We start from the raw sequence: 23,857 nt of genomic DNA on the forward strand, positions 1-23,857 counted from the left end.
AAGCTGTTTCATCGTACATTGAAGATGACATTATTTGTGTGTGGTAGTAGTAGCAGTAGTCTCAACAAAGCCTTTCTTTCTTTCGTTTGGATGATTGGAGGTTATTTGCTGTTTTAAATGCCATTTCAAGCTACTAAGAACGTGTGTGATCTTCATCTAGTAGTGATCGATCTCGTGTGGTGCTCTAAAGATGATTCAAGGTTCATCCTTTATTCTCAACATTCTGTTAATGATGATTGAACCCACTGGTACGTAAATACAATGATGTTTCCTGAATTTAATTTCTTTACGATTTAGTATCCTATTTTTTACAGAAAAACTTGACACCTTGCAAGCAGCTTGCGCCGCACAAAATCGAGAACAACAGTATGGTGAAGTTATAGAGAACGTTCTGCCTAATGGTTACCGATGGCCTAATGCTTCCGTACCGTACCTGTTTGATGGAGTTTTTGGAAAGTAGTTGCCACATTAAACCTTCTATCAACTAATCAACCATATTCGTCATTTGTAGATGCTACTGAACTTTCAACAATAAACGATGCAATAGACCTGCTCAGTACGGTGTCTTGCGTGCGGTTCACAAGAAGGACGTCTGAGCTTCACTATCTAGTGATAACAAACAAGCTCGGAACGGAGTGTTGGGCTGATACGGGACGTCAGCGACGTGGTCCAACGGTAATCCAAACTCATAGTAAGATCTCGCAATCTTCTAATCTTTTCCCTTACGTAGTACATGAACCTCCCGAAGCGGTGCACTAAACGCGTCGGGACGGTACTGCACGAGCTGCTGCACGTGTTGGGCTTTCTGCATCAACACACGCGCCCCGATCGGGATCAGTACCTGTGCGTGCTATATGAGCACGTTCGACCACATCCTATCGCGCTGTACCACTACGAGATCGTTCGTCCTTGGACGGACCAAGCGTTCCCATTGCCGTATGACTTTGCGAGCATCATGCACTACACACCGGAGATGTACAGTGTAGCGCCGGGTCGATTGCCTACCATGGTACCGCGTCATCCCTGGAGCATGGTTGCGATCGGTCATCAAGCTCGTCTGACGGAGTATGACGTGTTGGCAATACAGTTTCTTTACTGCCTATGCTGATCAATGGTGTGTCTTTGTGAAGTCATTTTTCCCGCACATCCCGAAGTTTGGAGAGCTGTGCAACCGGTTTTGTTTGCTCAGTTTAGGTTTGGTCGCAAGAATGGGAACATTGTTTGGATGGTGGGCGTTGCTGGTGGCGTTGTTAACGGTTTGTGGAATTTCGACCGCTACCGGCGAGCTGATCCCGATCGATTTGTCCATCTTTGGAAGCACACTGTATCGTTTGATCGATACGTCCGTAGGTACGTTTTGGGCGCTGTTGTAGTTTGATTGGTAATGTGGTAAGATGTGGTGTGCTCTCGTAAACAGATCCTCTCGTTCGTAACCATGATCCGTGGTCGTCGGGTATAGAACCATGGGAGCTCGGCAACCTGGTCGGTGGTGATATGAGACTTCCTAGGCCTCGGTTTCGGCACGCACTCGCCGGACCACCGGACGCAGCGTACCGATGGCCTAATGCAACCGTAATCTACTCGATCGATGGAACTTTCAGTGAGTATTGACCGGGTGTGCGTGTTGAGGGACTTATGCCCTATGCCATTCCTATTCCTGGTCGTCTGCTCTAGACTCGTCCGAGTTGAAGTTCATAAACGGTGCGATGCGTGAGTTTGAACGCCACACCTGCGTGCGCTTCCGTCGACGGCGCCCGGAAGATGTTGCCTACGTTTCGATCGACAACATTGAGCCCGGCTGCTGGAGTGACGTTGGCCGTGGTGTGGAGCGTACCGTCGTCAATCTACAGCCCGGATGTGCCAACGCGCTCACGACACCGGTGCACGAGCTGATGCACACGCTCGGGTTCTACCACGAGCATAATCGGCTCGATCGCGATCGTTACGTTACGATCCTGTATGAAAACATGCTGCCGGACGAATGTGAGTGGCCAGTGGTTCAGTTTTATTATCGCTTCAAATCATATCAGCTTCTATCTTGCTCACAGCATTGCGGAGTAACTTTGATCTGGTCGATCCAGGGAACACAACCACCTTCAATGTGCCGTACGATCTCGGCAGCATTATGCACTACCGGAAGGATGCGTTTTCGAAACGACCCAGCGAGCTGGACACGATGCACGCCCGGGTACAGTGGGAGGGAGAACTCGGCCAACAGAACACACTGACGTGGTACGATGCACTGCTGATAAACATCATGTACTGTGGTGTTCCGGTGCCGCGGGAACCACTTCCGATACCGTCACGCTGGATTCCGGCCAAAGCGTACGGCAGGAGGGATCGATTCCGGTACCAGCGCGTTATGCGGACTGTTGGAGCGAACTAGTGAGTGGATCAGACGATTCGAGAAGGCAGGAGAAGGTTAAAATGTACATTTTACATTTGTGAAGTAAAATCGTAGATCGGAAGCATCCAACAGCCAACAGCAGCCGAATAGCTGGTGGTGGTTCCGTTCATTTATCCTCAACAAATGCGTATGTGTGTGTCTACTGCGACGTAAAGTATATGTTACTGAAAATGGGAAAAATGGGACCAATCTGATGGGCTGTCATTTGCACACGTGTTGCGGTAACTTTCTTTTCCGTTCGGTGGAGTAAGGTACGGTAGCATAATTAAACGCTGGTCACTGGAAACACGTGCACATTCAGGTGGCCGTCCTGCTGTGCCGGTAGGGCATGTGCAAATCCTGCATGTGCAAAAGTTCCCGGTTCGTGGGAACTTCACCGTAGGCTTAGCTGTCGTACCCAAATCGGAAGGTTCTTCCAGTTGAAGTAATTATTTATTTATTTATTTTCGGTACACGGGATCGGTCCGTGCAAGAAGCGCTCAATTAGTTACAGGTAAGTAAGTTTGCGTCACAGTTTTTGGAGAACGTTCCACGTTCAGTGGCGTGCAACAGACATTCAGATAAAAAAGCGACTGGCTTTAGCATGTTCGATTTGTGTGGCATTGCTTTATGCGTTGAGTGTGCGTGCTTCAGAGCACTTCAGAACATTGTTTATTGATAGAAAGTCAACAAAGAAAAGTAAAACCATCGAAACCTAAACAAAATGCTTAAAACTTTAGCTCGTACCGGTGCTTTCCTTTTTGTACGCCTCACTTGCTGCGAATTCTTTGCAACTTTCCTACTAACCCGCAGGCCTTGGTGTTAAATGCTTTTCCAAACTTTGCGCAGGTCTCCCATACCCGTGCCCAGATCGGTCAGAATTTACGATGATTTCTGAAAGCCAAAACCCACCGATGTGGTTCAATCTGGGAGTTAATTATCATTTTGAATTGTTGAAGGCACTAGAAGTTTCATGTTCGGCAATGCGCCTACCCGCCCTTGACGGTCGGTCAGCATGTCGGTCTTGACTTGTTGGCAAATCTTGCCTACTACCTCCAAAATCCCAAGCAGAGGGCCACCTTAGAACTTTTCCCGAACTCTTATTAATTTATCTGTAACGGTCCTGTTGGGTCGTTTCACAAATATGGAAACCATGTTTGGGCCGTTCGGGTTGGGATTGCTGAAAATGAGAAACTCGCCCCTTTACCGAGAAGGACCGCTCTTTGCCTGGGGAATGAGACTGCGTATGGTCGTGTGTATGTGTGTGTGGGTAGGTCTGTGTTTGCACATATTAAATCCTTTCTCAATCTACGGTCCTGCGTAAAACAAGAGGGTTCATCCAGGACACGGGGGTTGGGATTGTTTCAAGGGAAATAGAAGGATCGTTAGTGGGATGATTAACACGTCGTATGCATGAAAAGTCCATTGCCCGCCGTATCTGCATGCTAACACCAACCCACACATGGCGCTGTCCTTCGGGTAAGTGTTCCTTTCGGTCAAATCCCACCGGCCCAGCGCAAGGGGAAGGAGGTTCGAAGGATACGCCAACAATAGATCAAAATTTGTCATAAATTTTCCGGACCAACAACAAAGCCACCACCAACCAATATCAACACCAGGCGCACCAACGCAACCACCGTCGGCATCGTAAACAATCGAATGATGAACTGGTGTGGTGTCTGGTGGCCGTCCTTTCATGTCGGCTGCATATGGAAGTGTGCTGTTCCCCCAGGGAGGGGAGAGTGTTTGCAGCAACCAGATCATCCGCAATTTGCAGATCCTTTTTCCAGTCTCGTTTCCCTGCCAGTGGTGGTGGTGGTGGCCAACAATTTTGTGTCCCTTTTTTTGCTTAGGGACAGTGTACGTTATTGCCCCGGAATGTCAAACAGTTGCATTGTTGGGAAGTGATTTACCATGTTTGATTTAAGTGAAGATAACAAACCCCGAAACTAAAGAATAATGAAAATTTTGATTTTTTTAAATATTATTAGTGTATAAATTATCATCCATACGGTGGGCTGTGAATAGATGTGCCGCCCTGTAAAACATCATACTCAGATGGATTTTCTTCCGATTTGTCTCCCACATTCTCCTAACTTCATATTCTGGTTGAGTTCCACGCTTTAGCTTATTTTGCTATGCAAAGTTATCGGAAAATGTTTTATTTTTCAAATTGACCGTTACCCGTCTACTATGATATTCGAACAACGGGCCACAAAGATTCCTGTTTCGAAAATATGACCTTGACAGTCAGCTGACAGCTCAGCGCGCAGTGTTTACATTTCGGTGGTGTGCCGGTGGTTCGCATGTTCCGGGAAAAGTGCTGTATTTTTACACCCGAAAGCGGCAAAACGAAAGTAAATACACACGGCAGTGACCAGCTCACTGGTGCAGGTATGTGGAAGAGTCCCTTTCCAAGCTACAGCTGTGTGAAAGAAATACGAATATGCGTGTGTGCCTTAGTACGCGAGAGCATCTGCCCGGGAAAACGCAACTGGAAGCGGAGTAGCGTAGGTTCGCTGTATCGTTCTTCATCAGCCCCGCAGCGTTTGTTTGCTTCAAGCAACATCATGAAGCTACATTTTAGAACACTCACATAGTGGGAAAGGGAAGCTCTGTTGTCGGTCGTTCAGTAAATAGAACCAGAAACTAGTAGCAAGTTTCAGCGAAACAAACAAAAATACCGAGCTTTAGCTAACCGGAGCTCCGGAGGAGATAGTTAAACCCCGGTCAGGTAGTAGTAGTAGGTATGTTTACTTGAACTTTCTCGTGTTGCGTTTTCCGAACCGGCACATGCCGCGAGTCCTAACCGTTGCGCCGGATTCGGTACGCGGATGAATAGTTGTATCCCGGGCGGTGGACTTTGGGCAAAACTTTCCACCGTAGGAAAAAATCCAGCTTTTCCAGCCTGGATTGGCGAATGGCTGTTGATTTCCTTTGCGTGTTTTCCCCCGGCGGTAAATTGGTACTTTGGTCCCGCTGTTGTTGCTATTTCCAACATTGGGGAATGTGTGTTTAGCAAACGGGGTAAGTGAAGGTACTTGGGTACTTGTGGTTTGCCATTTGGAAGACAATTCCTAGGAAAGAGATCTGGCAGGATCTCACAATTTATTTGTATCGTTTAAAATCACTTGAAATGTTAACAGAAAAATTGAACTTTTGTCCTACACAAGAGCTAAATAACCCTTTTCCGCCACCGAAGGAAAGCTAAATAAAACATTTAAATTATACAGTGTTCTGTTTTGCTAAGTGGTTGTGGGAAGTTTTCTCGAGCTTTTCCCAGCCCTTCTCATCCCACCTGCTCACTGGCAGCCTTTTCGTAAACAAGCACACAATAGCCAACTGTGGCACACTATTGATTTAAGCTCCCGGTAGACGGATGCGAGTACACGCAAGCGGAAACCGAACTACAACAACAACAGGCAAAGTTAGTGAGTTAGAGTCTTGTTTTCCTTTCCTGCTCGGGGGATAAACGGGCATGGCTTCCCGGTACTGCGGCACCAGTCAAGAACGACTTGTTAGAATCGATCGAGCATTTTCCAAAACCGTTTGCACACACGGCCCATTGCACAAAAACAGCACGGCGCGTCCTAGCCCGTACGGAATGCGAAGTTTACCATCCACCACGGGGAGCAGACCCCGCACAACACTGGCTGTGGCTGGCTTTCATTTGTGCGAATGGCAAAGTGAAAGCTCCCGCAAACCCCACAGCAACATTTGTGATCCCTTTTGTTTTCCTACGGGATCGGTGTCTTTGCAAATAGGCAAATGGGGTGATGGTGGTGTTCAGAGAAACCAAAACGCCAGCGCTGAAGAAGCGCTCCCCTTTGCTTATCATTGTTCCCAAACCCGATGGAACCCCCATCTCGTTGTCTTTCGCATAAAGTTGTGAGGGAACGGTTGTGCGGTTCTCCTGGCGCAACGTAGAGGCGCAGCAATAGAAGCAATACACCATTCGCAAAAGGAAAACAAAAGATCTCCATTGCGAGTGTGGAAAGCTTCATTTACAGCCAGGATGGGCCGACGGAAGGAAGTGTAGTGGCTGTTTAAAATTGTCGGGATGTGTTCCAGTTTCCTTCGGTGGGCGGAGGTTGGGTTGGGAAGTTCAAAAGCTATCCGGCGATGCCAAGCTAATCGTACCCCGTTCGTACCGGGCGCATGAACGCATCAAGCAAGTCGATGAAAATCGATTCAATTACATGCTTTTGCAGTTGTTTGGACGATTGCACTGCTGCAACTATGTATGGGGGGGAGGGTCTGGCGTTGGTTTCATTCCGGCCGGCTTCGAGATGGGGATGATATTGCGTGGAAGTAATACTGTTTTGCATGCGACGACAGCATGATTAGTTTTCGTTTCGGTGCAACTGTAACGTCTTCGGGATGTCGATGGTTGCCACTCCGGTTGGGGAAAGGTTTTGTGTGTGCTGATTCAGCATCAGTTCCATCTGTGATTCCACCTGAGCTGTGATGCGAATTTTAATGCTTTGTTCGACAAGAAGTATTGAAGAAATTCAATTTGACTATGTCATTGTAACATTGCTATAGGGTAAGCAGTTCGTCTAAATGAACTGTAATACACCCTGATGTTGGTATAGTTCAAAAACTGTCGTTTAGGACCTGCAGCACCTGCAGCTAATAAAGTCAAGCACAAAGTCAGGTACAGGAAATGCCGATTAACACACATGGAAGTGCCATGCTTTCTCGCCACACTGGAACGTGCTGATCACTCGTACAAATGCGATTATCTTGTCGCTCGTGTGTTGCAACGGAAGCGCACATTATAGTCAGAATGAGGACATACGCCGACACACGTTCGAAGTTGACTTTTCCTGCTGTTTCGGGGCGAAGGGGGGCGAATTGCATTGTTGCGGGTGCTGGGAAGATAAAATCAAAACTACTCATAAAGTACAATTTAACCCTTTGATACACCCGCCCCATTAGGGTGTAAGGATCGTTGCCGGGGATTCGGCCACACAATAGCACCCCCAAGGGAGTGCTTCCCAGAAGGATAGTTCATTCAACCGATAGGGTTAAGGGAAAATGTGCTATTTGGAGTACAATGTAAGAGGGAAAAGGATTTAATGCACCCTTCTCTCTACAGTGGTACATACATTATTTCTCACCTTCGTTTACGTTGGTGTATGCAAATTGGTTCGAATCTTTCTTATCCGATTCTGAAAGAAAGTGTGTGTGTTTGATGTCCTTTCTTGACTCGACTTTTCCTAACAATTGATGGGTTTTTTCACTCTTCTAATAAGCACCAGAAACAAATCAGTGGTACAAGTTTTCGCTATCGAAATTCGTTGCTTTTTACGAATTTCGCAACATACCACGGAAACGCCATCATACGTGCTTGCCATAGAGAAAGCAACCGTGCAAGCAAGTGGATGCGTTTGTGCATGTGCCTTTGTCCTGCTGTTGTGTGGCAGCCTGTGCTTCGATTCGAGTGGGCAGACATTAGCTTTATGGATATGGGAAAGTTTCATGCGCGATGCCGTGGGTCGTATGGGTTCTTTCCCAAGCCCCCAACCTCAAGCGCCAGCTGGCGACCGAGGCGAGTTTTCCGGCGCGGTCCGGATTTTTGTGCACGGTGCGGTATGTAAGTGTAGTGGCAGTGATTTCGGGGAAGAAACAGGGATGTAACATGGGATTTGTTACGAATAGAAGTATGAAACTGTTGAGTGGTTGGTTCAAAGGAATGTTATCGTGAAATTAATATCTATTTTAATTCAACATTTTCTCAATTGTTTTACGCACTTTTTTTCATTTCAATTGTACCGACTATCTGTGGCACACACTGTACTGTTCTGCTCGGTACGCCACACTTTAGCACTCCGAGAAAGTGCAACGATATGCATAAAACACTCGCGCAATAATAACATTCCCATATCCACCCCTTTCCACATTCACACTCACACACATATACACACAGAAAGGCACTAAAAATGATCACGTGCAGTCACCGAGCCGTTCCTTCCGCTCAACCATTGCACAGTTGGCACAGCCATTAGAGACACCGTTTGGCGCTTCTTTCCTAATGGCTGGCCCGGGGGCACGCGGGGAAAAATCCAAACACTCGCTCGAAGAAAGCCCGGAAATAGCGTGCAATAATAGAAAATAAAGCGGAAATATATACGCGCTACGTGCGGGTGGACACTGTGGGTTGGCTAAGATAAGCTAAGGTTTCCATCCAAGGCATCCCCCCGGGGGCCACGCCGGCATTCGAACGGGATGAGTTAGATGAATCGTACCACGGCCACGGCAGCTAGTAGGGCAGCCTAGATTGCTGCAACAATTTAGTCATAGCAGCTGCCGATGGCGCTTGCTACCAGAACGTTTAGCTAATATCCGCGAAATGGAAATCGGAACGATACTCGAATAATGCCACTTCGACTATTATTGCATCCAATTGTGCTGCGAGTGCGATCGATGGCGATTGGTCTGATGGTGTCTGGGGCTTCCGTTTGGTCCGGGACTTGCTTACGCTCCAGGCGAATTGCTCCGAGAACGGGTGTAGTGTGCAGTTTTATGGCACCCCGTGTCCCTGAACGTTCTTAACACCTTCTCACGGCTGTTGGCGGTTGTTGAGATTTTAGTCCATTTTATTGAGAGCTGCTGCTGCTGCTCCGTGCACCGAGACGAACCAGGATGAAGCGAAGGATCAACTTTTACGGTGGCTAAAACCTTTTCTCCCCAAATCGGTGGTTTTATTTGGTGTGGTGCATTTTAAACTGTGTTGCCGCCTCTAGTGTTGCTCGCTTTCCACCGGTGGTCTCAGCTTTTTTGGTCTTGGTAATCGAAGTGTCGATAAAAATTTCATTTCCAATGAAACGAATTGCTTTAAAGCGAAAGCTGTGCCATAAAATCTTCATTCCATTTGGCGATTTCATTCCGTTGCTGCCGAGTGGAAATGATTTCGCTGCTTGTAGTATGTATGTTTGTGATCTTTTATTCCAATTTAGCCGGCCGAAAGTGGTGACGATAAAATGGAGAAATGATTTACATTGAGGCTATGGTGGGCAGCTTTGTTGCAACGCTTTCCATAGCTTCAATGGCAATATTTTTGGGCACTTTTGTTTGGATTTTTATTCCCTGTCGAAAGATGGGGCAATAATAATAATGTAGAATTAAGGAAAGTACCGACTTGAAAGTTCATGTTAGAAGGGCAACCGAGGAAATCATCTGCCAGTAGCAGGAAGGAATGGCATTTTCGATAACAATAAATAAAGTTTGATTTCTTGGATGGTAATAAAATTAGTCGTTCCATGGGTGAAGGATTCGATTTAAGGTGCTTTTGTGCAGGATTGGTTTTATGTGTCCTGGCATCGTTTTTATACCTTGGACTTAAATGTGGACACGCTGTTAAGAATTGTAGTTGAAAGGGGATTTAAGATTCATTGGAACGATTAGGTCGTAAAGCATGTCTAGAAAATAATCAAAGAGCTCCTATAGTTTCTAAACAAAAGGTTTTAAAGTAATATCTTAAAGCATAACAACAACAAAAAATAATAAAGGAGTAATAAGAAGATAGATTTCATTCTTACTAAATATAGGTTGACCAAGCGTGCCGTGTTTAACGACAGTCCCGATGTTTTATACCAAAAGTTAATGTCGCATCGTATATATAATCCTTGGTTGCTATGTTGTATATGTTCCGTCCCATTTCCAAAATTCTTGGTCGCACACCCCTTGGTCGCAAAGCTATAGGGCGCAAAATTCTTGGTTGTAAAGATATGAGTCGCAAAGTTCTTGGTAGTAAAACCAAGATCTTGGTCGCTAAATTCCTGGTCGCAATGATCTTGGTCGCAAAGATTTTGGTTTCAAAATTCTTGGTCGCAAAAGTCTTGGTCGCAAAGATCTTGGTTTCGGAATCCTTTGCCGCAAAAATCGTGGTCGCAAAAACCTTGGTCGTAATGATATTAGTTCCAAAATACTTGGTCGCAAAGTTATTGGTCGCAAAATTCTCGTTCGCAAAATTCTTTGTCGCAAAGTTCTTGTTCGCAAAGTTCTTGGTCGCAAAATTCTTGGTCGAAATATTCTTGGTCACAAAATTCATGTTCGCAAAGATCTTGGTCGCAAAGATCTTGGTCGCAAAATCCTTGATCGCCAAATCTTGTTTGCAAAATTCTAGGTCGCAAAGTTCTTGTTCGCAAAATTCTTGGTCGCAAAATTCTTGACCGCAAGGATCTTGGTAGCAAAGTTGTTGGTCGCAAGTTCCTTGCTCACAAAATTCTTGGTCGCAAAGTTCTTGATCACAAAATTCTTAGCCGCATAGATCTTGGTCGCAAAGATCTTGGTCGCAAAATAGTTGGTTGCCAAATTTCAATTTTGCGTAAAATGATATGCAAACAATTCAAACAATACCTCTCACTGTGCGAAATTTGTAGCTTAGTCAATAAAGAGTCCAGCGTTGAAAAAAAGTAATCTAAGTCGAAGTAAAACAAATAAAACAAAATATAAAATTAAAATGAAGATAATTAAATCTAATCTTTTAGATAGTTCATAAACTGAACTAACTCAACATAATACTCCCATAAAGAATACAAAAATATGACCAAAATCGCACAAGAAAAGCAACCATTCCTGTTGGCGCATATTGGCTTTGGTAGCATTTTCTTGGGTAGCAAAATTAAAAACTTTTATCCACCAGCTCACAGGTGCATAGCCTCGTTAAATGGTTGCAGATCTTTGCAAAAGTAATTCTTACCACCGCAATGCAGCTCCCTTGAGGTGTGGTGTGTGTGCAGCGATCAACCAGACCATAGAAAAAGGTTCAAATCTAAGAAATAGAACAAGAAGCAGAAAGAAAGAATACTTCCACATTTACTCACTGGATCTGTTCCCAACCCGAAACGGGAAGGTGTCCGGTAAGTGCCATTCGCCATGCTTTACTTTAGAAACTAACATATCTTGTGCCCGTTTTTAATCTTTTTATTGTGCTCAGCCATTTTTTCTGTTCTTTTTTTTCTTTTCTATTTTTAAACGTCTGATTCGAAAGTTTAATATGTTAGTTAAATCAGTTTCTGCACTGGGAAGCAAGTTTGCTAGATTGTCTCTTAGTTCCATTTGTGCAGCGCACCAGTGTCACCTGAGCGTTTCGCTGGCCCCTTTTCTTTCCAGTTTCGGTAAACTTGTGCCCTTAAAGATAGTGGAAACTCGCTCCCTGCTCTCCCTCTCTCTCAAGCTCCTGGCAGAAGCAGAACTTTTCATTTCCCTCCTGTCTGTGTCGTTTTGCAACGCCACACCGTTCTGTGTTGCCATCGGTCAAATGCAAATGTTGTCCAATCCTTTTCATTGTGTTCTTTGCCGATGGTGGGGGATGGCTTTTTTCCAACTTCTTTCATTCTTGTGTTGAAGACGAAACCCATTTTTGCAATTGGAAATTGCTTCCCAGTTTGGCACGCCTTTGTTCTTTGAAACTGGACAAACAAACAAGTAGACGTTCGTAGCGGGGCAAAACAAAAAAACATCCTTACAAACCAAACCGAAATATCGCTGAATAATCGCCACAGTTGGCTCGCCCGGCCGTCCCCAACTGTTCGACCGTAGGAAAGAGTTTTCTGATGGCTCTGTTTTTGGATTTAAACTGTTTTTTTTTTTGTTATTTTTGTTCAATGGAATTTATATCCTTTTTTCTTATAATTTGGCATCCCCTTATCCATCCTCCAACCAGCAAGCTTCTCAAGCAGATGCGGTGTAATGGACCGTTGCCCTAAAGAAGTTGTCCGGCAGTCGACCACGATAAATGTACCGAACGCTGGCCAAATGCTAAATGTCTTTGATGGGTTAAATATTTCCTCCTGCAGGCAAAGGACTCGTGTGCGGGGCATGTTTTTGGGGGGAAGCTTTTGTGATTGAAACACGGACCAAACAAACAAACGAACAAATGAACAAAAAGAAAAATTCGCATACAATGCTCATCTCATGATAAATGGATGGCGATTCTGTCTCTCTCTCTCTCTCTCTCTCTCTCTCTCTCTCTCTATCTTTCTCTCTCTCTCTCTCTCTCTCGTCCGTCGAGTTGATGGTTTAATTCCTCCACTCTACATCGTCCTGTAGCAGGAAGGACCAACTTTATTGGGAAGAGAGAAGGGAAAGAGAGAGAGAGAGGGAAAAACTCACATCAATTTTCCCTCCCAAAAGCCAAATCATGACTGCTGCTCATTTGGAAACTGCCAAAAACAATGGTTTTGTGCACGGTTGTATGCGGCTCAAGTTGGTTTTGCGGCAGAATCGTTGAAGCTTTTCGTCCCTGTTCGGTTCAGCTGAGACGATTAAGCGATCCACCGATTCGTGGAAGGACTTGTTATAATGGCGCTGTGTGGAAATTTTCCTAAAGAGTTTTTAATCGAGTTTTTCTTTAAAATAAAATAAAAAAATAAAAGTTCACAAGTCCCATCATACCAGGGTACAACCAGTCCCGGCCTGACCGGTACAGATCGGTGTGCTGTGCGTGGTTATGGTGCGCTGATTGAGGTGAGACTCCGGTAGGAGAATAAATACATTTTAAACTAGTTTTTGTGTCGTTCCGTTGCTATTGTTTTTACCTATTTGCTGCTCCTATTTGCGATTTGAAATATGTAACATGAAGAAAGTCTTCTTTTTTCACTTGCTTTCGTTACGCCCATCTTGTGAACTAGCCGGTGAGCAAATGTTTGTTTGGGATGGGATGACTGAAGCATTTTTGGGAGCTGACCAGAAAAGGAGCACAAAGAACTTTGAATGGAAAAGAGGGGAAAGACGAACAGAAGCCGAAGGCATTGGGACTTCAATTTCGGAAAAAGGAAAACAAAAGAATATTTCAGAAGATGAATCGAACGTCTCAAAGGGGTTTTCTGGGAGCTGCCGTCTCGACTACGACTACGGGACTGCGGTGAGGTATACTGAGGATTTTTAAAAGAATGAGCTGTATATGGTCCCTTTGTTGACCTAATGTACGCAGTTGGTGGGACATATAGGGCGGTTGATTTTTGTTTTAAAATTTATGAACATTTTTGTTGCTTTTCTGAGATTGCTTTGCTGGGAAAGGAATTGCTAAAGGGCCTTAATGCAGTATGTTGGTATTTTACCAATGAAAATAGGGAATAGAGCAAGATAGTACACTGTTGTAGACAGTACCAATATTTTGTTCAAAATTCCAACCAGTAAGAACGAATCTAATGCCCTATTTCTAGCCAATTTTGCTCCACATTTTACACGGGAAAAGCGCCCAAAATCAATCACCTCAGCCTACACATTACGAACGATTCCACTTCATTAGCCGATCAATACTCTCCACACTTGAATCTGTCTTGCTTGAATGTGCTGGGAAAGCATCACTCAAGTGCAACCCACACATGTCTCCCATCATCATCATCAGCATCAGCGTAGCAGCAGCATTGTCCCTCAAGGCAGATGAAATATTCATCCCCAAAAATGTCGGTGCCTTTTGCTCGAATCTACACAATCTCCAACTGTGCGGTCCATACCCCCCTCAGGACCCAATTGACGATATGGTTCAATATTTGCATTCGAAAATGTCCCTTCTCGTCATCATCATCATCAACAGCAGTAGCAGCAGGGCTCCTTATGGTAGGATTTGCCAACCGTGCCGTAGCATCCGCACCTCCCGTTTTCAACCGCCTTTCATCACATCGAACACCGTTTGACGCAGGACGAATGTATATTAATAAATTGCTTTCGCTTTGTGGAAGTAAATATTGGCTCTGTGCTTCGGTTCAGTGTTCTTGATTTGCTGCCCATCATCGGCTGGGCTTGGGATCGTCTGTTCGCTCTACAAAATGCGCAACGTTTTACGCACACACACATAGTGCAAGCAAACTCACCCGCCGCGTGTCCTTTCCACGATTCAACCAGTCCTGGGGTTCCCAGTTCTCTGCAAGAGTCTCAAGAGCCTGGGCAGAGGCAAACAAAATCTGCTGACTGGCGGCATGGCAACGGACCGCCATTGTCAGTTAATGAGCGTGCTGCAGGCGCTGGTTGCCTGCCTGCGTTGCTTTTGGGCTGACGCAACTGGTTTCCTTTCCGTTGAGAGTTCCGTTCCGTTTGGGGCGACATTTGCTGAAGGGGGGCTGGAAAAACACACCATGCAAATGGAAATGAAATCTTTTTAAACTGTCGTGTACAGTTGGCATTAGAGACTCGAACGAGACGGTGACGTCGTTTGCGGGACAGTTGTGGTGCTTGGGGGAGTTCGTTGCTTATTTTAATTTCACAAAACACAGCGTGCACAATAGGACCTGTCGAAGGTTTGTTTTGTTGTGTTTTAGCCTCATTATGTTGTTCGCTTTTAACCTAAAACACACACATACACACCAGAGTGTCTAAAGTGTCTCACCATGACATCAAAGCGAACGGCACGGACGTTCTTTGGGCCCTGCTTAATAAGCAATTCAGAAAAAGGAAAGCTAAACCATTTTTTGACAAAAAAAAAATCCTTCTTCTTCCACAAACCCCTCCAGTGCCACCTTTTTGATGACTCTCATCACATTCTTACATTCATCGTCATAATTTGTTGGCCCTCCGTTGTGGTAGCAGCTTGCAGGATGCAGGATGAAACCGTTTTGAGCCAACGCGCCCATACCAATAGAGAAATGGAGCCTCTCGACATACTTACGAGCCTTACGAGACCCGCTCCACAACGGATGGTGGTCAGGAAATGGGCCACATTAGTGAAATGACGATGCCAACGACGACGTCGATGACGTTGGCTGCTAGTGTCGTACACACTTCCCTTACTCCCGTTGATCCGTCAGGTTCGCCGTCCTGACGGTTCCTCTAATAGCGAAGGAAATGAAACTGGAACGGCCTGGGAACGCTTTCCCGCTTTGTTTCGTTAGTTTGTGTACTGTTTGTGTCTGTGGGTGAGCAAAAACGATGCTGCAGTCACTCTGCTATTGAGTAGGGTTTGTTGCAGCCGTGCTCTACATTAATGGCTCTACTGTTGGTGAGTGTTGATGTGTGTGTTAGTTCTTTACCGTGAGCCACTTGCGATAATGGGGGCACAACTTAAAAACTACCGGTCGGTTGGTGTTGGATTCCGGGAAGTAAGAAGCCACCCACCAGCACCGGTTATGAAGGACGATGTTGAGTCCTCAGTTTTACAGTGCGTAGAATTGTGCACCGGCATCACTATCCTCCGGGACATCACTAATGGGTGCTTTCAGTGATGGGCATCTAATGGGCCTGGCGATGATACTTCCATATCGCAAAGGCCACAAGCTAGCACAATCAATGTCTCTCGTATGTAAACCCCGTCAAACGACTTAATGGGCACTGGTGGAGAAAGCAAAATTAAAAAAAAAAAACTATAGACATCCCATGTCAAATCAAGCCATCGAAGGATGGAGGATGTCTATCTTAGTTCCGTTCGTTACCAGTGTCGTTTCAAAGGAATGAAAAGAAATTGCTAGTTTCCTTGCTTGCATATCCTGTAACATTGTAACAACTCTATCGTTGACCGACCGAAACGTTAACGATGGAACGATAAAGCGATTTCGGTAGCTAATTGGGAAACTGGCCCCCGTTTGCCGCAACTAATCCTTTAATCTTGCAACCGTCCATCACCGCCACCGCACGGGTTGCAGGATGCGGGGCTGCCGTATTTCCATCTGATTGATTGATAGGCTTAATCCATGTAAAAGTTTGCCCTCCGCGAACTCCCCGCCCCACCATGTTCGATGAACGATGCAAAGAAATTAAAAACTCATCAACATGAGTTCAGCGCACCCAACGGTGGAAGCACTAGCTGGTGGTACTGTGGTGTGCTGTAGACCTGGTGGAAGAATTGTGGTTGATTGACGACTCCTGCTGGAGCAGGATGTTAGGGGGGCGTGCCGCTCCGTGCAAGCGTAGAAGCATCCATTTGTGGTTAAACCTAACCGACAAGTTGATGTGTTTCATCCAGGCGGAATTGCACTCTTCTAGAAGCATTTGGATGCTATGAGAAGGGGCCAACAAAAATCTTTACCAAGAAAGCATACTAATCCAAACCTGCTAGATGCCCGTCAAGTACAGATCTGCCATCTGCTTCATAACCATCTGTCAAAGTATCAACAGCAGCAGGTAGAATTAGGTAGTACACTTGTTAGGAATGTCAATTTGGTGGTTTTTTTTGGTGGGGACAGTATGATAAAGTTTCCATGAGAGGACATTTTATCCCTAAAGTTACCACCGTCTGTTTATGGAGATGATAATCTTGATGATGATGATGATGATGATGATGATGACGATATTCTTAGTCTTTCCATAGCAAGACTTCTTTTTCCGCTTCAACTGTGTTGACCTGCCCGCATTTCTGCTTTCCCGGAAGTGGAGATGCTTTCGCGTGTCCCTGATATCGATCCATCCATAGTGTCAAACGGCGAAAAGAAGACCCCTCGTACGTTTAGGATGCATTTGATTAAAATCAATTCTTAAGCCGCTGGTACGAAAATCTGGCTTCCCGCTCTTGTTGATGTACTTCCGGATTGATAAACGGATCAGTCTTGCCTTTTTTTTGGTTTTGTTATTTTGAGGGAGAAAGTAGTGGAGTATGCGTTGGAATCGTTTACTCCATAGTATATCCCGGGCGGGGGGTTAAGAAAAGCGTTGGGACAATGTAGGGCACACGCGCACGCACTGTCGGGGGGAAGGAATTGGGAAGAAATGCCGACTCATCAGATGCAGAGCCTGGTGTGCGCGGATCCTAGTGACAGTTGATTTGGTGATGGTGACAAAAAGAAACAGCGCCAGTTTGTTCGGGGAGGGGGGAAAAAGAACTACATGAAGCAAGCGACATCTTCGGTCCCGGAGTAAAACCCCGAAACACGATATGGGGAGACATGATGGAATGGCACAAGGCTTTTTTTTTTTTTTTTTTTTTTTTTTTTTTTTTTTTTTTTTTTTTTTTGTTAACGAAGAGTGAGCATATTCCATCCCCCTCTCCGACTCACCCAACTCGGCCGGGACGCTTGTGGTGCGTATTACTTCATGCGGAGTCGTGTGTGCGGTTGCACCCTGGGTCACGACGCATCTTCTGCGGCGATCTGGTCTGATGATTCTGCTTATTACGCTGCTTTCCGTGGTGCGACGCGGTCCCTTTGGTCCTATCGCCCACGCTTCGGGTGGGCAATGGGGGGTCAGCATCGTTGGTCACCACTCCAAGCACGTAAGGCAGTTCTCCTGAAACGAGATTTGGATAGAGGAAACAAGAAAAAGGAGAAAGAGATAGAAGAAAGCTGAAAATAGAGGAGAGAAAAGAAAAAAAGAATGCTGGAAAGAAACGAAAAGAAAGAGATAAAAGATTAGTAACTTTCCAGCTTACGGTAGCCCTTGCGGCGCGGGTTGTTGCCGTGCCGCAGGGCCTGAGGGACCCCCATTTGCGTCCCTCGCCCGCCGTCTGGCCCGCCTGCGTCGCCTTGCCGTTGGTGGACGCTCAACATCCCATCTCGCTTGGAGAGTGGAGAAGATTGTCCTGGCGGCGGCGCGGACGGCCTCCCACGTATCGCTGCGGGCGCACATTTCCGAGACAATGTTATCCATTGTTACTCGGGAATGGCACCGCTGCTGCATTTCATTCCGGATCCGATCGAACCGTGGACAGTGGAACAGCACGTGTTCGACGTCTTCCGCGGCGTCCCCACATTCAGGGCAGTTGGGCGAGCCTTCCAGGATGCCTTTCTCGACGAAATAGGAGCGCAAGAACCCGTGCCCCGTGAGGAGCTGGGTGAGGAAAAAGTCGACTTCCCCATGCTTGCGGCTGACCCAGAGATTAATGTCTGGAATCAGCCTCCTCGTCTTCAGTCCTGGTGCTCCTGGTTGCCCTGCACCCGTTGTCCACTGGTCCTGCCAGCGCCTCATCGTCTCCTCCCGTTGCCGTTTCCGTATGTCCGATTGAACACCACCGCTCGCTGCCTTTTCGTCGTGGCAGCGGATATCCTCCTGCATGAGGAGGACTAACGGGGTGGTGTTGGCGACAACGCAAGCAGCATCGTAAGAAACGGTCTGGAAGGCGCTGGCGACTCGGAGAGCCCCCGGTCGAATGGCACAAGGCTTAATGTGGCGGAAGTAATGAGATTTGGAGGCAGAAATGCAATGGCCGGAAACTACTGGAAACCGTACCGATAAAAACAGGGAAAAGGCGGAACAAACCATTCACCATTTGTGTGGAGCATGGGACTGGTGCTGCTGCTGCTGATGATGATGCTGATGGTGATGGTAGAGCGGGGGTATTTGATGAATCCGGAACTTACGCAGCAGTGCAGCAGTGCACGATAAGCGTATATATGATGTGAAGGAATTATTCTTCCCGAGAAAACCCCCCCCCTTGTTTCGGTTCGTATCGCAGTTGTACTTTGAAAGGCTGATGGTGCTTCGGTGGCAGGAGTGTAGAGCTATACCCGTACAAGGAATCACTAAGGAGTAACTGTGTGGATATGAGGTGGTTTAGTTTTTTTACTGAAAATGTACAAAATTCTGCTATTTGGAGGGAGCTTTATCATCCTTATTCATCGTGTTGATGCTTCCCGTGTACTGTAGTTGATAGGTAGAGTAACTGTTTAACGAATGACCTGCTAGCGATCTGCCAAAACCATGCAACTGCTATATCCATTTTTTTGTAATACGATTACTAAAAGCATTGAAATAGCATAAAAATACCATTTTATTTTGCTCTGATCTTTATGTTTCAGCATCATTTTAGTTGAGTTAAGCAGCATTTTACTTCACCTTGAATGCCTTTGCAATGAGGTCCATTTTGCTGTATGACTTTGTCCCATTGCTGGCGTCGAACGTGTACATAGCACAAAGAGACAAAAAAACAACAATCGTGTGATTTACTTATTTTATAATCCTCTCAACCTGGCACCTTACCGAGAAGGGTATTACGAAGATACACTGCTTTTAGCGGCACTAGACACGGCAACCCACAGGCACTCGATTTCCCCTTTACCCGTCTGGAACTAATCGCCAACGAAGACCACCATCATCTGGCACTCGTCCCTCGCGATCAGATCAGTGTTTGGTGCCCTGGGTTTGGTGACGATCGTTTGGAAGATTAAACTTTTACGACACCGAACCTGGGTGGGGTTGCCCGGATCGGCAAATGGAACGGACGTCCATTACGATCCCATCGCCTATCGAGCATGGTGGGGCGTACAACGGTGGTGTAACACTTGGCCTTCACCATTGCGAGGACATTTGTGACGGGCTGTGCTGAAATGGTTCTTACGGTAAAACCTTGCGTGTGTGTGAGGCATCCTGCTGTACAGATTTTCCCACCAGCACCGGCTTGATGTCCCGTCGTTGGCCTTGCTGTGCAATAGCAATCGGTCGCTCTTGCCTCGTTTCAGCTGGGAGGTGGAAAAAGAAGACGCAGAACAGAGTGTACTTTCTCATTTATAGGTTCAGGGATTACCTTCTTTTATAGATGCACTCGAAAGGCAGTACAGGGTCTGGGCCACACTACTGGGACAAGGGATAGTGGATTTCCACGAGTGAGCTACAAAGGATGTGCCGTTTTCCCGTAAATAGTAACCCATACGGTAACAGTTAAACTTCACCAACAGCACACGTGCACGTTCTTCGTCTTTTGGACCCGTTCCAAAGTGACCGGAAAACGGTCATCTTTCATGAGAGCGTTGGCTGAGACTTCCTTTCGTTTGTACCAGCGGGTGAAGAGTCGGTGGTTAAACGCCGCCCTTATCCCGTGCGCCATCGGTGCAGCCGTAAAATGGAGTAGAGAGTGAGAAATAATTGCACTTTATTGTATGACGTGTGTCTAGCTTAGGTAGAGTCAGTGTGGGATTATTAGCTCTGTGCCAAATGTGTATGTGTGTCGTTATCGTTGGGCTGTCTCGACTTGGAATTGGTTGATGATTTATGGTAGTCGATGGTTGAGTTGTTGCTATGGGAAGCATCGTTGTGTCTTAGAACAGGGTGACGATGTTTTAAATTGTAGTATGCTGAGAGGAAAAAAATAAGTAAAAATCCGAAATGTAGTTTACACAGCTCATGTGAGTAATTGAGTACCTAACAACAGCCAACGATTTTGCTTGTGATCATTTTCTCAGGTATGAAACCATTATGCAAATTGCCGGCCGGGAAATATTTTTGGTTCGTCTCGCCCCGACAGAGCCAACCGTCAAAATTGCCTTAAAAAACTTCAACCGTGTAATTCAAATGTTGCTGGCAACGAGTAACCATTATCGATGAAAAGCAAATAAATAAAGCCGTTAACCAAATTTTATTAAAAACTCCGTTGTGCTCGCAATTTTACCGATAATTTTAAATTAAATTCGATCTTTCCGCGATCTTTTTGCAGCTTTGCTAGTTCCGCTACTGTCCACCGCACGTGATGGCGCTCGCCGAACAAACGTCACCGTTCAAACTGCCATAAACGTCAACCAACGTCAAATTCCGATTGGCGGCCATTCAGCATCACAATAACGAAAATCTCGATCGGCGCGCGCTTGTTTTCGTGCCCGGCTGAGCATTAGTTTTTAGCGCTTTTCTGTGTGTGTGTCTTTTCTGCCCTAGCAATGTCCCGCCGGAAACCAGGGCCGGCTGATGCGGGCGGTGCCAAGCGCCCGAAGCGTGCCAACAATCTGTACACCCGGCCGGAGAAGATCCCGCTCGGGACGGTTCTAACCGATGCGCTCAACGTACCGTGGAAGGTGGGGCCATCGATCGGTGCCGGCGGGTTCGGGGAGATTTACTGCGCATACTGCTTCACCCATGCTGCCCCTAAAACGGTCGCCGATTATCCCAACGTTGTGAAGATCGTAAGTAGCTGGAGGGGGACTGTTTTCTAGGGAATGTTGTTGTAGCAAACATGTTGTATAAACTCAAATGCCCGCCGGCTCTCGTTTCTTTGTCCTTAGGAACCGCATGAGAATGGGCCACTGTTTGTCGAGACTCACTTCTACCGCAAAATATGCAAGGTGGACGACATCGAACGGTACCGGAAGCTGCGCAAGCTGAAGCACCTTGGCATGCCGCAGTACCTTGCCAGTGGATCGCACACGCTGAACGGTGTCAAGCATCGGTTTCTGGTGATTCCCCGGTTCGGTGCCAGCTTGCAGTCGGTTTACGTACAGAACGGCAACTGTCTGCCGCTGGCGACTGTTTGCCGCGCTGCGATGCAGATGCTGGACGTGCTGGAGTACATCCACTCGAACCAGTACGTGCACGCGGATCTGAAGGGCGACAACATTCTGTTCGGGATGGGTGATCGTGGCCGGGAGCGGCTGTATCTGGTAGATTTCGGCATGGCGAGCCGGTTCGTGGTGGAGGATCAGTTCAAGCCGGACCCGCGCAAGAAGCACAACGGTACGATCGAGTACACGTCGCGCGACGCACACCAGGGCGTGATGACGATGCGGGGTGATCTGGAGATATTGGCCTACAATATGATCGAGTGGGCCGGGGGCAGTTTGCCCTGGAAGGAGGACAAGCTGCTGAAGGATTGCAACAAGGTGCAGCAGATGAAGGAGGAAGGTATGGGCGATGTGGCTGGTTTGCTGAAGCGTAGCTTCCGGAAGCATGCGGCAGTGCCGAAGGTGTTGCAGCCGTTTCTGGAATTTGTGCACGGGATGCGCTACAACGAAACGCCCAAGTACACCGCTTGTACTAAAATATTCGAAAAGGCACTCAAAACGCTGGGAGCATCGAATACGGGCGTGCTGGAGGTAAGCATTGCTAACAGCACGAACGTGAACGATTCCTCGGGACCGATGAACAAAACGAAGGGAAAGAAACGCCGGACACTGGACACCTCGGTATCGAACGGGCTGGCCGACACGGTACCGAACACGCCGGAATACGACGACGAGCACAGCGACAGAGCGCGCACCCCGAAACGAAATCAAAGGTCAGCCGTACTAAGTCCTTCGCTGGTAAAGCAAACGAAAGGGCGCACTACGAACCGATCGCACGCGGTGGTAGCGGACACGGTGCCCAACACGCCGGAGGACGATGATGAAGATTCGCCCGTGCTCTCGCAAAGAGCTAAGCGCAGAATGGACCGTGCCGATGCGTCTGCCATTGCTGCTGCGGCTGCATCACCAAGGGTGAAAAAACCTCTCCTGCCTAACCCACGGAAAATGGCTTTGCCTGACACGGAGCCAAACACTCAGTACGATGAGGAGGACGACGAGCAGGACGAAGAGCTTTCCCGTGCCCTATCGAAAGTGAGACGAAACCCGAAGAAGGAACCAATGGAACCACCGCGTGGAGGAGGGAAGGCGCACGGTGCAAAGGTAGCTGTCGAAGAAAATCGATCCACCCGGCGCAAGGAGAAAACGGTCACGGTGGTACAGAGTTCGTCAGCGCAGGGTATAAACATACGCATCGAAACGCCGAGAAAGAAGCGCACGCGAAATGCGGACACTTCCCAGTCGCCCCAGGAAATCACCATCCAGCTGACGCTGAACGCAAACGTGTCGGTCAATGCGCGGGGCAAGAAGAATGGCACCGTTGTGGTTAGTGCGGCCCAGCAGAACATGTCGCTGGAGTCGAGCAGGAATGACGAATCGCTGGAAGCATCGCAGGATGTTATCGATATCTCGTCGGCCACCGAGGACAACAACGTATCGCGAAGTTTGTTTGATGATTATTGATGAAACCTTGCGACGGGTGCTGGAACGTGTTTCGTTTGATTTAATGGTATTACGTATGAGTTTGAAGTAATTGTTAAATTAATGCTCATTCGCAAAGATAGGTAGGGTAGTCTGCATTGTTGCGCTTACACGCACACACACACTGCTCAGCAAGTAGGAAAAGGTTTCGAATTGGAATTTTCTCCCGATACAACTCTCTGGTAGATGTTTTGTTCATTCCGTTAGAAGTTACAAGCCACCTCAGCTATTATTTCCCCTTTTTTTGAAAGATTTAAAAGAGAGCGAACACGAATGAATTGTTACGTTTTGTGCGAAAACCAGATGGCTTGGCAAATACCGAACAAAGAAGGACCATTACTTAGCCATTCGCTACCGTCTGTTGAATGCGTCGATAAAATACTAACGATCGTTGGCTTTTGTTTTGTTGTTTCAGGCCAATACAACGTCTTTCTGTTTGAATTATTCGCGTGCCAACAAATCAACGAATTGTGTTTTTTTTTCAGTTACTAGTTTTCTTTACATGACACACAGTACTAATTCGAATGATAGAGGAGTAGACATATTGATTGTACGATGTATACTGACACATTCGTCTCTTAATGAAGAAAATAAAACGATTCTCACTTTAAAGCATGATTTGCCTTTTCCCGCGAAGGAAAATTAATTACTTTTTTGCACTATTTTGTAGGAACTTGGGCAAAAAATGAACACACACACTCAAAGAAAAAAGCTCCATTAAAAGCCCCAACACCACCGGAAAGCCTGTCCTGAGAAAATGTCAATCGTCATCGTCCCTTTGCGAATTCCGGGCAAAAGCCTGTAAGCCGTTTTTCAAAGCGAACGACATTTTTTCCTCCACTAGCAGCAAAACAGC

The 23,857-nt window shown here is 46.6% G+C and overlaps 2 protein-coding genes across 3 annotated transcripts; both read left to right on the forward strand.

The window, feature by feature from the left end:
* The first annotated feature begins 1,112 nt into the window (after positions 1 to 1,112).
* Positions 1,113 to 2,541, forward strand: LOC1281192 (low choriolytic enzyme). The gene is made up of 4 exons (XM_061645095.1): positions 1,113 to 1,350; positions 1,418 to 1,600; positions 1,675 to 1,983; positions 2,049 to 2,541. The coding sequence occupies exons 1-4, from the start codon at positions 1,209 to 1,211 to the stop codon at positions 2,384 to 2,386; spliced, it is 972 nt and encodes a 323-aa protein (XP_061501079.1). The 5' UTR covers positions 1,113 to 1,208; the 3' UTR covers positions 2,387 to 2,541.
* Positions 2,542 to 4,633: 2,092 nt separating this feature from the next.
* LOC1281191 (serine/threonine-protein kinase VRK1) lies at positions 4,634 to 23,613 on the forward strand. 2 transcript variants are annotated; one of them, XM_321130.4, is made up of 3 exons: positions 4,634 to 4,780; positions 20,688 to 21,147; positions 21,247 to 23,613. In XM_321130.4, exons 2-3 carry the CDS (start codon positions 20,905 to 20,907, stop codon positions 22,981 to 22,983), a joined length of 1,980 nt encoding a protein of 659 aa, XP_321130.4. In that variant the 5' UTR covers positions 4,634 to 4,780; positions 20,688 to 20,904; the 3' UTR covers positions 22,984 to 23,613. The 2 variants fall into 2 exon arrangements, with proteins under 2 accessions (XP_321130.4, XP_061501072.1); XM_061645088.1 differs by lacking the exon at positions 4,634 to 4,780 and adding an exon at positions 20,361 to 20,436.
* Positions 23,614 to 23,857: the final 244 nt, after the last annotated feature.

Source organism: Anopheles gambiae, chromosome 2 (genome assembly GCF_943734735.2).
Source record: "Anopheles gambiae chromosome 2, idAnoGambNW_F1_1, whole genome shotgun sequence".
NCBI lineage: Eukaryota > Metazoa > Arthropoda > Insecta > Diptera > Culicidae > Anopheles > Anopheles gambiae.